The sequence below is a fragment of the Glycine soja genome, chromosome 1 (assembly GCF_004193775.1).
Source record: "Glycine soja cultivar W05 chromosome 1, ASM419377v2, whole genome shotgun sequence".
NCBI classification, from domain to species: Eukaryota; Viridiplantae; Streptophyta; class Magnoliopsida; order Fabales; family Fabaceae; genus Glycine; species Glycine soja.
The window spans coordinates 998531-1014151 of NC_041002.1; the positions used below are offsets into that span (position 1 = coordinate 998531).

A 15621-nucleotide genomic window follows, 5' to 3' on the forward strand; every position below is an offset into this window, starting at 1 on the left:
AAAATATTAGGTTTGGAACACATCAAGCACTAAAGAAATCTAAAATTTTATTCCTAATATTAAAAAAGTGTGCTAAGATTATTTAAATTGATTCAAGTATTGAAACTCCTTAGTTAGGTTATTAAAGAGCACGTATTAGAGGTTTTGACGATAAATTTATATTTAAATCACTTATTTGTCACTGAAGCATATGGGTGAAAATAAGTTAGAACAAATATGTTTAAGTCTGACATTAATTATTTGAATTTAACTTATTTACTTATTATTGACATTTTTTAAAATCTAACTTACATATTTCATAATTTAATACCATGATAGATGTAAAAATAAGTGTGACAAGTTTTATAAAAATTTAATTTAATTTATTTATATAAACATATTTTTAAAACAATATAATATTTATATAACTTATTTAAAAGCAAAAATATTACATATAAAAAATGACTAAGATAAAAAAAATAATTAACTATAATTGAAGTTTCAATTTTATCAGAAGTAAAATTTAAGTTTTATAAAAATTTCTAGGAGCAAAGAACATTCTTAAAATAACATAAACATTTGCCACGAAGTTGTCACATGAATGTAACATGACTGTCATCTCAACACTCACAAGTTAATTTTATAGAATACCTGCAGGATTTCACGATTCAGTGTATGTTTGAAATTCCGTTTCATTACCTCCCAAACGTCCGTTCAAATCAAAAGATAACAAGGAGTATATTTTGCCAACTTTTGTTCAAGCTTGATCCAACGGAATTCCAAACATGCTCTCATTTATTTATTGTGTTGCTTTTAGTTGGCTAATTCATTACACTATCCTTCATGTATTAAGTCCCTCTCTTTTTTCTTTCTTTGAAAGCAATGAAATCGTTCCATTACTATTTCAGAAATTGATTTAACATAGGATACAACGATGACTAGAAGAAAAAAAAAAGGCATGAGTATTATTTTATTAGGAAATATGTAGGGCAGGGCAGAAATTTCTGGGGATGTGATATCATGATTTAGTGTTCTCCAATCCTTTAGTAGCCCTCATAAAGCATCTATGAATACATTCACTCAACAAATTGACTTAAGATAATCCACTTTCCAAAATGTCCTGGTAAATTTTCAATATGTAACACTTGAGGTGAGTCCTAAAAAATGCACTATAGATTAGAAGTCAAGTAATTCCTCAGCTGCTTTCGTAGGATCTTCCCAGTGGCAGACCTTGGTATCTTGTCAGTGAAGAACACTTTCCTAACCTTCTTATATGGAGCAACCTGCCACAGAAGAGTTACAAATGGCAAAAAGTCTTAAGTAGCTAAACAATAACATATTCAAATGGTAGCTAGCTGATGCAACACCTTGATCATGATGCATAAATGCTTCTGCAAAGTGGAAAAATCATTCCTATGGCTATAGACATTAGGGCATTGATTCAGGAGTCAATGTAGCACTTAAAGTTTGTCTTATTGGAACGAACCTGCTCAGCAACAAAATCCATAATATGCTTTGGAGACAGCACACTTCCAACCTTTCTGACCACAAATGCCACTGGGATCTCCCCAGTTTCTTCATCCATTGCACTGAAATGGGAAATGATTATGTACACAAAGAAACACATGTAGAAAAATGGATCATTCAAAAAAACTAATAAAGCCAACGAACAAGGTAGCTGCCACCTATAAATGCAGGCCACACATGCTGGACAAGTGGGAGCTATGGAACAAGGACACTCCTCTTGCTTGAGGTATCGGAGTGTTGAACATGTTTCTGACACTGACACCTACCCAAAACTCAAGACACATTTTTGCCACTCCTCATTGGAGTTCACTAAAAAGTTTATTGAGCTGACTATTCTATTGGTTCAAAGACTTGAGTTGATATCCCTATATGGATGGACACCTTAAGGACGCTAATATTATAAAAAAATATTTACATTGTTGAAATATTCAGAAAAATCAGTTTCAAATGTAATATAAAATACGCAGTATTAAAAAAATTATTGTTTAAGCTCATTATTATAAGATGAATATACAAGAATATATAAGCCTTAATTATCATTTTAGACCTTTTCTCAATTTGTTTATATTTTAACTTCATTTGATATATATGCAGGGTAGTGTAGGTGTCTATGTTTCATAGAGGGGATTTTCTTCTTGCATCCAACATTTTTTCCAATACACCCAACAATAAAAGGAAAAAATCAAAAATACCCTTACATATAACTTCATTATTTTAGGAATTATTAAATACTAGATTGCTGTGATGTATCACATAAATTCTCTGAAACAAAAAAAAAAACGCTCTAACCAATTGAGCTAATAGACCAATTATGTTAAAAAATAATTAACTACCACTAAAATTTCTAATGTATATTTAATACACATATAAGTTTATGTAATAAATTTTGTAACAATTAATTTTGATCTAATAATATTTTTTACATATATAAATTTTAAATATAAGTTTACATATGGATTTAATAAAAATTTATATATGTAAAAAAATACATTATTAGATCAAAATTAATTGTTTCAAAATTTATTATGTAAACTTATATGTGTTTTAAATGTATATTAAAAATTTTAGTATTATATATATCGACGTTAATTATTTTTTAACATAATTGATCTGTTAGCTTAATTGGTTAGAATATGTGTTAATAATGCAAAAGTCATGAGACTTGCTTGAACCATTAATTTTAAATTATTTTGTAAAATATAATTTTAACAATCCATATGGGGCCATACGGATTACGGATTGGCCATACAGAAGAAGTAAAAAAATGGTAAAGTTGGAATTTTTAAAAATGTTGGATGTAGAAGAAATTTGTTGGGTGTAGGAAGAATAACCCTTCATAGAGTTCATACTTACCGTGTAACAGCAACATCAACTATTTCAGGATGCAAAATTAACACAGCTTCTAAATCGGCAGGAGCAATCTGTAACAGATCATATGCCATATGTAAGAATACACGTGCAAGACAAATTGTGTAAACATAAATTATAATATAAAACAACATATCCACCCCGTGATTGAAAATCATGCAATATATAGAAAAATGTATTCGGAAAATACAACCCTAGCTCCTAAAAAGTAACCCTTTTTAAAACTAGAAATCAAAGAGCTTTACAACAAGTTTTGCAGTTTCTACTGAAAATATATATCAAAATCCACAATTTTTCATTCAGTATTTTTAAGTTTTTACTACATATTTCATGTCATTCTAAGTTGATTTAGATTATATTTGATCAATCCAATAAGCATTTTATGTGTTCCTCTGAACAACAGTTGTACTATGCCCACGCATTTGAAAATGGGAAGCTTTTGAAGTTATTTACCATGTAAATGAAATTTTTAAACAAATACTAGATGGTTGAGAAAAATATTCAGTCTGATATTTATAAGCATGGAAATCTATCTCAAAATACTGGTGATCTACTATCAGCAGCACCAATGTGCGCCAAATAAAGAAAGCCTATTGGTATTTGTTATACATTATTACATTTATAAGTACATAGTACAGGTATAGTTCCAAACAGAGTGCATATTTGTCAACTTCTGAATGTATTTATTTGTTGTCCAAGGGAGAACCCAACCCAACAGAGAGGAGGAGGGGAAAGGGGGTGGGGTTTGAACTTTGAACCTACTACAGACTCATTGCATCTCCCACAATACTACCATTAGAAAATTAAAATTATTAATCCAAAAATTACATACCTGAAAGCCTTTGTATTTGATGATATCTTTCAAGCGGTCAGATATGTGTAAATACCCATCATGATCAAAATAAACAACATCTCCAGTATGTAACCAACCATCTTTATCAATTGTTGACATTGTAACTTCCTCATTATTCAAGTATCCTGAGAAATTAAGTAGAAAAATTCAAATTAACGTATTTCAATTGAAAAATCAATAAAATAGGAGCAGAGGAACACACACCCCTCTAATATAGGAAAATTACAGAGACAAAAAGTCGCAGCAACAAACTTAACCAGTTTCCTTGAAGAGAAATTTAAATTCACAGTCTTAATCCAAACAACAAACTTAACCAGTTGCCTTGAAGAGAAATTTAAATTACAGAGACAAAAAGTCGCAGCAACAAACTTAATCCAAACAAACAGAAAATTTTTGGTAGCATTTTACTGGCAAGGACATGACAAGTATCTTAACTGAACAGGTGTCAATGGAAGCAACATCTGATTGTAATAATTAAAACAAGTAAATGTGTGTTTGGTTCAAGTTATTTTGAAGAAATAATAGCTTATTTTTATCAACTTTCAAAAAGCTTTTTGTAAAATAACTAATTATTTCTGAGAAATAAGTTGTTCCCAAACACCCACAAAAACTAAACTACTTGCTCCATTCATATATTTATAGCTAGAAATACTGTAACAGATAAGCTTATAATCACTCACTGGAAGAATACTAAACATAAATGGAGCTTCTCAGCCAAATTTTGGTGTAGATGAAATATAATAAACCGTGATATTGATTCTTGTTGACAAATATTCCATACATGGAAATATGGTCAATTCTTTCTATTTTATATCAATTCAGGAAAACAGAGTTTTACCCGTCATAATTGAAGGCCCTCTCAACCGAAGCTCACCACTGCTGCCTGGGGGCAAAAATGCACCAGTATTCCAGTCTACCACTTTTGCCTCCATGTTTGGAGCCAATAACCCTATTGAAGAATAATTGCGAAACTTTTCAGTATTGAATCCACGTGTTCCTACTGCAGTTGACTCAGTCATTCCATAACCCTAGAAAGAAACAATCTTACAGTTGCACATTCTTAAAAATCTAGGGAAGCAACAATACCATAAACAAATAAAGTTCAATTTTAATGGTCCAGTAGTAGTTGTGATGTAAATATTAATGGCACAATAAGAGTATTTGTCAGTGGTATTTACATCCAACATGCTTTTTGCTTGTATCACTTTCAAACTAAACCGTAAAAGTTCATTCAAGTATTTCCAGTGTTTCTTTTCATTTACCACAATCTGGTATAACTTATTAAATGAAATGGCATCAGCATTCAGCTTATTACAACACACACACACACACACATATATATGGTATTGACTCTAGTAATTATATGAATGCTGGCAGATGACTTGCATTCTTTGAATAACAGTATTTTACCTGTATAAAATCAACATTAGGGAAAGCTCGGATGAACTCATTAATAACTCCCATGCTCAAAGGTGCTGCACCGCTGGAGACTTGTACCAAACTCTGAAACTCACCGCCATTGACACCCTTTGCCCTCTTTATCAATGCTGTCAACATCGGCGGAACAACAGGAAAGTGTGTAACTTTATATTCATCAATTACCCTGACAACCTCATCAATGTCAAATTTCCTCATCACAACAACAGTAGAACCCAAAGACAGCAATCCCACAGCAAACAGCGACAAACCATACACATGAAACATCGGCAAAACAGCCAGATACACATTCCTCAAGCAAGAGCCTTCATATTGAGAAGCTTCAAACCTCACAAAAAGCTCAACCATAGCAACAAGATTCTTGTGGGACAGAACAACCCCTTTGCTCACACCAGTAGTCCCTGAAGAATACAGTATCCCAGCAGTGTCATCCTGCTTAATAACAGGTCTCTTAGGCAAATCAAAGTCACAAGAAATCAAATCACAAAAGCATGAAAAACAACCATCCTTCAAACCCTTCTCATTTTCTGGCACAGCAATAACAGAAATTCCCAATGGCTCAAGTTTCTTCTCATTTTCAGGCACAGTGAAAGCCAGACTCACACCACACTCACTAACCTGCCTGCGTATTTCATAGACACTACTAAGAGGATTCAAGGGTGTAACAATAGCACCTATATAGAGAACAGCCAAGAACACAATGGGATAGTAAATGGAATTAGGGAGAAGAAGCAGAACCACGTCACCTTGTGAAACACCCATTCTGTGAAGACCAGAAGCAACGGATTTTACCAAAGGTAGCAACTTTGGGTAGGAAATGGAACACCCAGATGAAGAATCAACGAGGGCCGAAACCCCATTGTGGCGGTGGGAAAAAATGAAGGAAACAAGGTCGAGAAAAGGGTCGTTGGGAAGGTCCACGGGGGCGTGTTTGCTGTGGTAAATTCCGGATTTTGGAGAGAACCAATGAGGGTGGTGTGTGAGGGGCATTTCGCAGTTTGCGTTTGTTGCCATTGATTTGATTGAGAGAACTGAGAAGGGCGCGAATGTGCAATGAAATGGAATTATGAAGAGTTAAAGCGGTCCACTAGAGTGAGTAGAGTCGGCTTGAGAGTGAAGCTAGTGTGTGTGTGTGTGTGGTGGGGGGACATCGGAACATGGAAACTTGGGAACATTGTGCTCAGAAATTAGAATAATGGAATGAATGTTGGGTGTGAAAAAGAGCAAAAGCATAGAAATTCTTTTTGGTGGATATCCAAATTTAATATGGCATTATGGCTAGTAAGTATCTCCTTTCCTTGACACGTGGAGTTTCAAAAAAAAAAAAAAAAAAAATATATATATATATATATATATATATATATATATATATAATGCATGACCTTTTTTTTCAACAAGGAATTCAAGATCTTTATCTACAACTATAATAAAACCAATATATCTATTTAGTTTACACATCTTTAAGATATTTTTATCATTTAATTAGAAAGATTTAATTACTCATTTGATCTTTAATTATCAATTGTATTTTTAGTTCTTATAGTTTGAAAGTCATTTTTTTAGTTTTTATAGTTTATATTTAAATTTTTTTTAGTTCATGTAATTTGAAAGTTATTTTTTTAGTCTTTATAATTTATATTTTAATTCTTTTATAACTCTTATCGTTTGAAAGTAGTATTTTTAGTTTCCTATATTTTATATTATAATTTTTTTTAGTCTTTACCATAGTAATATTATTCATTAAAATTAATTATAAAAATATTTATAAATAATATGTAACTAATTTATAGTAAGATGATTTATAATAAAAAGAATAATTAATAATTTATAATTAATTTTTAACTAATTCGTCTAATAATTATTCTTTTTTATATATAAAGTTAGAATTTAAATTTTTTTTGTATAAATAAATTTTATACAAATTATTTAAATCCTCCCAATATTATATTGACTCTAGTAGGTTAGAATATAAAACCTTACAATAGCAGTCTTACCCTTTTGCCTTAAGAAAACCATAAATAAGCTTGAAAGTAGGAAGATTAGGACTTGAGCATGGACTTCGTGCTTCAAACACAGCAACCAACACTTATGCACTCAAATAATATAATATTATGGTAATATTTTTGAGCATGGACTTCGTGCTTCCAAAACACATAGCAACCAACACTTATGCACTCAAATAATATAATATTTGGTCATATTATATCTTTTTGGATAAGTAACTTAATTTAGGATTTATAAATGAATTGAATAGTCATCTAGCATGTAAAACAATTTTATTTAATCATTCAATCATAATTTATCATTAATAAAACTTTTAAAATATTTATTTTAAAAGTTAATAAACTTATCGTACATAATTAATTATAATTAAATGAAGATATAAAACTTTTTACATTATAAATATATAACTCATATTCTCTTATTAAATAAATACTTATCAAATCCCTAAAAAAACTACTTATCACATAAATATTTATGCATAAGTTATATCTATGTATGAAAGAATAAAATATTTTCACAAATTATTCTTTTTTTATACAGAACTTCATAAATTATTCTATAGAGCTCGTTGGTATTAACCGAAAATAACTTAAGTACATATTATAAATTGTTTTCATAAGCTTTCCTAAATACTTATAGCATAAGTCAAAATTAGATGTAAATAAACTCTTCCAACAGACCCTATATGCATAGCCTTCCAGTACATGGTGACACTATGCACCACACCACCTAGATGGGCACAACACATACCGTGTCACATGACATGGAAGGTTTGCGTGATTAGAATTATTTTTAATGGTTGCACAAGTTTAGTTCGCAGCATACTATTGCACCAAGGAGACATGTGCAGCTAATGTGATACATCTATGTTTGGTTACACATTCATTAGATAATTAATATGTTACTAATTTAGGGGAGAGATTATCGTAATGGGAAAGGAATCATAATTTGAACAACGGCTAACATTTAAATTATGGGGTAACAAATTTAAGGCCGTAGAGCACAATTATACTATAATGTACCCCTAAAGAATTATAGACACTATCATAATTCATAAGCTCCCTTGCCCAAAAATAGATAAATATAATAAGTAAATGCAATTGAATCTTAAGCCCTTTCTATAAGATGTTTTTCATTGAGACAATATTTTATATATCCTCACTCCCTTTTAATTTCAAACCTAATCTAAACTCTGACTTTCACCGAGGCAAATTCGTGAGTTAAAAATGCACCCTAAAAAATGAACGTATGAAAACAAGGCTAATGTCTAGTCTGCCACTGATTTTTAATGTCAAGGAAGATAATCATTATTCATGAATTGATAGTAAAAACAGTATTAGTGGAATGATTTCTTTTTCTCTCCACATTATATTATATTTCTAAAACCACCGAAGACCACTCCGAGGATTGCATAAATTGAATCACTTTCATAATAGCAATATTCAAGGCAATCACCCTATTAATCAGAACAAATCAATTTGGCAAACATAAAAACCTCTCTAGCAGCTTGATCAAGTAAAATCCTGCCTACTTTAGCCACCGCATATTTAGAAGAATCCAAAGCATTTACATGTAAGGAAAAAATAAACATTTACATTTGCGATGGATAGATAAAAATAAAAAAAACATATCTAAGTTGATTGAAACACTAAATTTTTGGTAAGGGGTCTCAAGCAACATGGTTAATTGGTATGCACTGGTTCAAGAAGGCTCAACTTAGTATTGATAAACATAATGGGGTGGGGATGGAGGATGGTATTGGTAGTAATAACTTGGTGGTGAAGTTTGATACTCACTATATTGAGGTGGAGATGGTTCATGGATATGATGGGGTGGGGATGGTTGTTGCACATGATGTGGTGGAGATGGTGAACTAGGCTCACTTGGTTGGGAATCAGCTACATTAGTTTGGTGTTTATCTACTCTGACTTCAACCAATTCGTCGTCTACCTCAAATGACCTGAAGATTGGGTGCAAGTAAGCATCAGCCAAATAAGCCTCTATGTTCAAGTCAGGTTCTGTGCTCTTCTCCAATAAATCCTTTGACATTGCTTCCTGAATAGTTAAGAGAAAGAGAAATCAGTTTCCAATACAATACAATCATAAACTATGAACAATATCACATAACATGTAGCCACCTCCAATAATAAACAAAAGGAAGTTAAGTTTAGAGAAAACTACACTATTCCAAGGGTTTGGTACCCCTTCCTAGTTGGCAATTTGTAATATTGGCCTATTGCATGGTGCATATCTTACCTCAAGAGGGTACTTCCTAAATGCTGGCTCAAAACGTCTCTGGCAGAACTTGTGGAATGCAAATGTCAATATTGGTAATATGACGAGTAAAGGTGTGGATTTAGCTGCCTTTTTGGTGCTAAGAAGACCCAACAGAAGAAGCTGGGATATTAGCAAGCTTGCGATAATGCGGCTGTGAACAAGTGGCCAAAATGCAGCAGCACTTTCATACTGTTGGTTGTAGACATTGATTATCTGCATAATTAAGCATCATAACAAAATATATTTAGACTACACATCACACACGCCATCCTGTATCATTGCATTTTCAGACAAAAGTGTTACAAGCTCATGAGCAGTGTTCCCTCATGCAGATGCAGCATACATGTTGAAAAAATTAGGTAAAGTTAACATTATGATTATTTTCATGGACAAAAAATAACAGCTATTGCTTTTATCTCATTGTTATTCCTGCTATGGTTTGGAAATATCTGAGACTTCCAAAATCCTAGAAATCTTGAAGCTACCATGTTTGTAAACCCTACTTAGCAAAAGACGCATGTTTTAAGATCAGACTAGCAGAGACACTGACCTGATGACGGTAAACCAAATATGCAAAGGCAAAGAAGACTAGTACGAAGGGAAGAAGGATTGGTGTCACCACAGCATACACAATTCCAAGAAGGAAGTATAGTTGAAGACTTGGAATAGTCTCTGGAAAGTCCACACTCCCAGGGTCCATGGCCTTTCCTCTATCTCTTTCGGTTTTAACTAAGAACATGTTTTTGAGATGGTATATAACCAATGGCTTTAATCTGAGAATCTCACCAGCAATTCCAGCCCATCCATCAACCATTATGTATGTCATAAAGAAGGTAGCCTTCATTGGAATGGAAACTCCAATCGTTCTAGGAATCCTATAATAATAAAATTCACAAAGACCAATCAAGTGGAAAGTAAAAATGAGTTTTTTAACTAGAGAGAAAAAAAAAATCCTGAGACAATGAAAAAGAACAGAAAAGATTTACCAAATACAGTGTAAAATTCAATAAAGTCGCAAAAAGGTTATAGTATTTATTGCATTAAATATATGAAACTGCAAGGTTGATTCAAGAATAGAGCAAATCTAAACACAATATATAGCCAGTGAGTCACTGCTTTAACTCAGAACTTCTTAATTAAAGACATACTGAGTAGGTGACTGGTGAAGGAAAGCATGCAGTTGCTGAAATGCAGTCCCAGTCACTATGCTTCCCAAGAAAACATTCACCAGCATAAAATAATAATATTTTGCTGCTGTCTTCCGCTCAAGTGTTGACAATGCAATATATCCCTCAATTTTTGACATGATCATTAGAACTGTGGGTAGAATGTACAAAAATATTTTAAGGGCCAAACCAGGAAGAAAACCTTGTAGAAAGGACTTGATGAATTTCCTGCCAAAAGCCAAAAATCCTTTGTGAGGCTAAGTATAAGACATGAGACTAAAAGAAGCAGGTAAGTAGTCAACTCCAAGCATGAGTACAACTTTATTAAGCCAATAACTTACAATTCAAGAACAATATTCATCAGTTTCTAGAGTAATTACTTTCTCTATTATATATTCAAAAACAAATTTAAGTTAACTTACAATTCTATAACTGGTCTGAGGAAAGGAGCAACTCTTTCAAGACCCTCCAAATTGGCAAGAGATTGCACAAAAGCAATGGGAATCATGTAGAAGAATACCAAGGCAAACACAGACAATGATATTATAAGCTTTCGAATGTTTAAAGAAACAAATGGTATGGCCAAGTTCTGCCAATATACGTCACGTGGCTCTGGGGCCCAATCAGTCAGCCAGAGTGTAGGATTCTTGCTTTGTTGGGTTTGCGCACAAACTGATGCTCCCCATCGGGATTTGAATGAAAGAAAAGCAACTGGCAAAATAGATTTGGGATCTTTTATAATTTTCTGACGTTCCATTGTCATCTGTATAAGATAAGCAACATAGCTATATATTAAAGTACCTCAACCGAAATAATTGAAGCAAATGTATTAGCTTAAGGACACGGAAAATTGCCTAACAAAATTTCAACAAAAAAAGGAAATAACTGTAAAAAGGAAGCATGCTGCAGAAAAGAGAAACAAACATGACTTACCATCGTATCAAGTTCCTTAATTGAATGTTTGTAGTACTCGATAGCATCAACTTTCCCACCCCAAAATCCTAAAAATCCATTCTTAAAACAAGAAGATAACAATGTCAGAGCCAGGGTCCAAACAGATTGTTTTTAAGTCACATATTGTACTGTTTGCATTCCTAGCAATTACATACCTTGACAGTTGGCCTCTTGTCAGGATGTCTCTCAAACTTAAGCTGGTAATAGTCCAGCCAATTTTGGAGTCTATCTCTTCTTTTTGCAAATTTAGCAAATTTATTTGCATTGTAGACAGCCTGAAAAATGCATGCATAACAATATGAATATGATTTAATGTAAAGAAATGTTCTGCTGAATTAACATAAATCTACATTAACACCATGTATAAATTCAGATCATTTAATCTTTAATAAACTTCCCCAATCAAGACTATAATAAAAATTATTACCTGGTGTCCTATATAATGTTCTGGGTGGTTTGTTTGAAAGAAGCTATCCACGGTATCTGATATTGTATGGCCAGACATATGAGGGATATTCCTGACAACTACCTGCAAAAAGCACACAAACCCTGAGGATTTGAAAAGATGGCTCGAAGGAAATTAGAAGGGGAAATCAGCATTCATAGGAATGACGATCCAAACTGAAAGGTTTTCTAAAACCATTACGTCTTTGCTATAAGAGTTTAATATTGATCTAAGATAATGTTTAAGTATCAGTCCCACCGCCATATCTTACATCTCCACTGGAGTTCCAAGGCTTCTCACCAAAAAGCCATGATGCCTTATACAAAAATCGTAAAAATGAAGAAAGCATCAAGGTTGGGAAACTACGTAAATAGATGGTGTAAATACTACATTGAAATAAAAAGTGAATGGAACTCTAGCTGAATAAAAAAGCCTTGCGATTTTATGTCTGTTCCATTCAATTGTGTTACCCTAAAAAGATTAAAAATAAAAAAGCCATCAAAAGACACCCAAACCCAATTTTTTCCCTGACAGGGAAGCACTGCCCAACTGTTTGAGAGCATAATCCTTAAAATAAAAATAATACAAATTATTTAGTATTACATGGCCAAATAAGAGAAGATTTTGGCTCAGTAAATTGCATTTTTACTGGAAATTTTTAAATACATATGATGGCACAAAAAACATAAAAAGTTGTTTTTGAATATTGAATGAGAATCTTTGATGGCATTTATGCAGTTTGGTATAAGACACAAAGCCAGTCCTGATCCATAAGTGGTAGCTAGAGTTATACAGGCCCAATGAGGGACTCAGGAAATAAGAGCAGTTTTATTTACACATGAACACACACAAAAACACAGTAACAACACTTCAGTGCAATTGAGAAAATGGTGAGGAGCTCACGAAATGAATTATAGCAATAGGAAACAATCTTAATTTTATTATGTTCTATTAAAAATGAATTAACACTTTCAACTTACTGCGAATTGGTCCACACGCCTCCGCTGTGAGGCCAAGAAATGCAATCTCATTGATGCGATATGATCATATTCTTTGTACAGCAGAAAACAAATCCATATTGTGAACAGGTATTCCAATGCTATGTGAACAAAAAATCTGAAATTTACAATAAAGCTGTTACCTGTTAGCCAACTAACAGAGATTATAACATAAACATACTATCATGAAAATGTAATGTAGGTTGTAATAAACATAAAAATAAAAATGATAAGGTTTAACCAAAACAAGAGAGAGAGAGAGATGAAGGGAAAATATGTAAATAGTATATACTAGATATCAGGCATTGGATATGATTCTTTTTTCTTAAAACCTTGTTGGGTGAGGTTCCCTGACATTAATTTACTAGATATTCCAAAATTTTGTTATATCTATCTTGCTTTAGTAGTATATGTTTAAAAGTGAACTCTTTGAAGAAACAAAACTAATACTATGCAGCTAGATTTGTCTGAAGTCTGTTTTGAAACTTAGATCATAGTAGTTCAGCTTTACAAATTAATTGGGACAATAAATAGTAGTACACCATGTTTGATTGATATCTTGTGTTTTCTTGGAGATATATGTAAAACAACTTCCTTAGATGCATAATCAGACAACATAAAGAAACTGTCAATTATATTCAAAAACTTGTTTAGTAGAATAATTATATTTTCACAAATCATCACACTAAGTCTTCTACTTTACTGTCACCTCACCCCATATATCTTATGACTGTGACAAAGTAAGATATGCTTCGATTATATTTTTCCTAATAAAATTCTAATCAATGAGTTACTATTAGTTCATGCCAAGAGAAGGAAGCATCAAACTTGGATCCCAAGATAAGCATTACTTCAGAAAGCACGTTCTGAATTATTTATTTCTCGTTTTAGAATAAAAGGAAAACACAATTGTACCTTATAGACTTAGGTGGAACATTTGATATTGACAGTTTATCAATATCACTCACTACCAATTCCTTTTTTAGGAAAAATAATGTCCCACTTGATACGTTGACTGGTATAAGTACAAGGAGTGCCACAAGTGTGATTGGAACAAAAATATTTAAGCTGAAAATAAGATAAAAATTAGTCAGAATGCTAATAACACAATAAAATAATTTCAACATTAACATTAAGTTGAAAAAAGAGACGCTTCTTTCTCTTAATTTTCATGATCTAAAAGTCATGCCACGCAAAGTTCAAATCACACGATGGTATAAAATATGAATATATGATAGACAGAAAAGGTGCATCCCTCACATGTAACACAAAAAAGTTAACAGAAAACAGAAATAGAGAGAGAGTAAAAGGAGAAGTGGAAAACGTAGCAACATGGATTACACCCCATAAGGTGAAGCTTCCACGGAATGGCTTTAACAAAAGCTGGCAAAACCAAAAAGAAAGTTGAAAACCACACGGCATAACTCGAGAATCTCTTTGATAATCAAACACATAGAATAGAATAGAAATACAAATACAACCACAGAATGCTTAAAATTTTGAGAATTAGAACAATTTTCCAACCATGGCGGCCCTGCAACAATGCAACACACCGATTATACGACAAACAAAATCACAATTCCCAGAAACACAGCCGCAAGATAATTCTCTCCCTTTTTTTTCAAATGATTAAATTAATTGTGAAAAAAATAGCAAATGTGACTAAAGTTAAAATCTTGTATGCTAAAATAATACAAAAGGAACAATTTTGCAAACATGGTCGCCGCATAATAATCCATCACATCAATCATACAAAAGTCACAATTCCCAGAATTCATTATATTAAAAACAACCCTACAGAATATGCCTAAAAATAAAATCTTTTGATACATAAGATAAAAATATGGTAATTTTATTATGAGTTGAGCAGAAAACTGCAGGTGCTAGTTGAAAACAAACACAACAAGGGAGTCAACCATATATAGAGAGTGGTGTTTCAATGTTTCATGTTTTGAAGAAAAAAAGTGAAAGTTGATGTGAAGGGTGTAAAAGGAGAGAAAGGTACCCGAGAGTATAGATTCTAAGGAAAGCAGCAGAGTCAAGGCCAGCATGGCTAATAATCTCAGACTCACTCATTCTGAGAGCTTGTGGCATCCAGTTCAGGAAAGTGAGGTAAGTTCTGAAATTGAGGTTCACAAATTTTCCCACAAAATTTCCACCAGACCTCCTTGGACTGCTTCTATCTCCACTGATATACCACTTTGGAAAGTAGATTCTATCATTGATGGGTTGGATTCTCAGAAGAGCAAAAGCCAGCAAGAAGGCAAAGGCTGAGAGAATGTTGATGGCAGCTGAGACCCCAATGTCTGCAAGGGTTGCCATTGCAGAAACCACAAGAGAGAGAGTCTAGGGAGAGAAAGGGTGTGTGAGAGAGAGAAAAGATGGGGTGTTGAGGAAGAGAATTGGATAGAAGAATGAGAAGGGAAAGAATAATAACTGATTCTTGGTAACTCCCAATTCTTTAATGCAGGATGGAAAAAAAAACTGGGTTCTTTGCTGTTGTTTGACTTTATTCAGCATCAATTAATAAACTTTATTCAAAAAATTAAAAATATTAGAGGAGGGTTTTGTTTGATTGTGATGAGTAAGAGAGCACTTTGCAAGTGGGATGGA

General features: G+C 32.7%; 2 protein-coding genes across 2 annotated transcripts; both read right to left on the reverse strand.

Moving 5' to 3' along the window:
* Positions 1-918: 918 nt before the first annotated feature.
* On the reverse strand, positions 919-6389 carry LOC114407887 (4-coumarate--CoA ligase-like 6). Its single transcript, XM_028371154.1, has 6 exons — positions 5138-6389; positions 4566-4755; positions 3707-3852; positions 2860-2927; positions 1466-1568; positions 919-1262 (listed from the first exon to the last, which is right to left on the reverse strand). The coding sequence occupies exons 1-6, from the start codon at positions 6176-6178 to the stop codon at positions 1149-1151; spliced, it is 1662 nt and encodes a 553-aa protein (XP_028226955.1). The 5' UTR covers positions 6179-6389; the 3' UTR covers positions 919-1148.
* Positions 6390-8575: 2186 nt separating this feature from the next.
* LOC114407903 (CSC1-like protein At1g32090) lies at positions 8576-15507 on the reverse strand. The gene is made up of 11 exons (XM_028371155.1): positions 15014-15507; positions 13924-14076; positions 12991-13126; positions 11993-12094; positions 11721-11840; positions 11545-11625; positions 11034-11374; positions 10594-10839; positions 9996-10320; positions 9425-9658; positions 8576-9223 (listed from the first exon to the last, which is right to left on the reverse strand). The coding sequence occupies exons 1-11, from the start codon at positions 15328-15330 to the stop codon at positions 8885-8887; spliced, it is 2394 nt and encodes a 797-aa protein (XP_028226956.1). The 5' UTR covers positions 15331-15507; the 3' UTR covers positions 8576-8884.
* Positions 15508-15621: the final 114 nt, after the last annotated feature.

Coding starts and splice junctions, on each gene's coding strand:
- LOC114407887 (XM_028371154.1), bottom strand. CDS start 6,178: ATGGCAACAAACGCAAACTGCGAAATGCCCCTCACACACCACCCTCAT. Junction 2,928..3,706: donor TCAAATACAAAGGCTTTCAG/GTATGTAATTTT, acceptor GATCTGTTACAG/ATTGCTCCTGCCGATTTAGA. Junction 1,263..1,465: donor TGGATTTTGTTGCTGAGCAG/GTTCGTTCCAAT, acceptor CTTCTGTGGCAG/GTTGCTCCATATAAGAAGGT.
- LOC114407903 (XM_028371155.1), bottom strand. CDS start 15,330: ATGGCAACCCTTGCAGACATTGGGGTCTCAGCTGCCATCAACATTCTC. Junction 13,127..13,923: donor GTTCCACCTAAGTCTATAAG/GTACAATTGTGT, acceptor TGTAAATTTCAG/ATTTTTTGTTCACATAGCAT. Junction 11,841..11,992: donor AACATTATATAGGACACCAG/GTAATAATTTTT, acceptor TGCATTTTTCAG/GCTGTCTACAATGCAAATAA.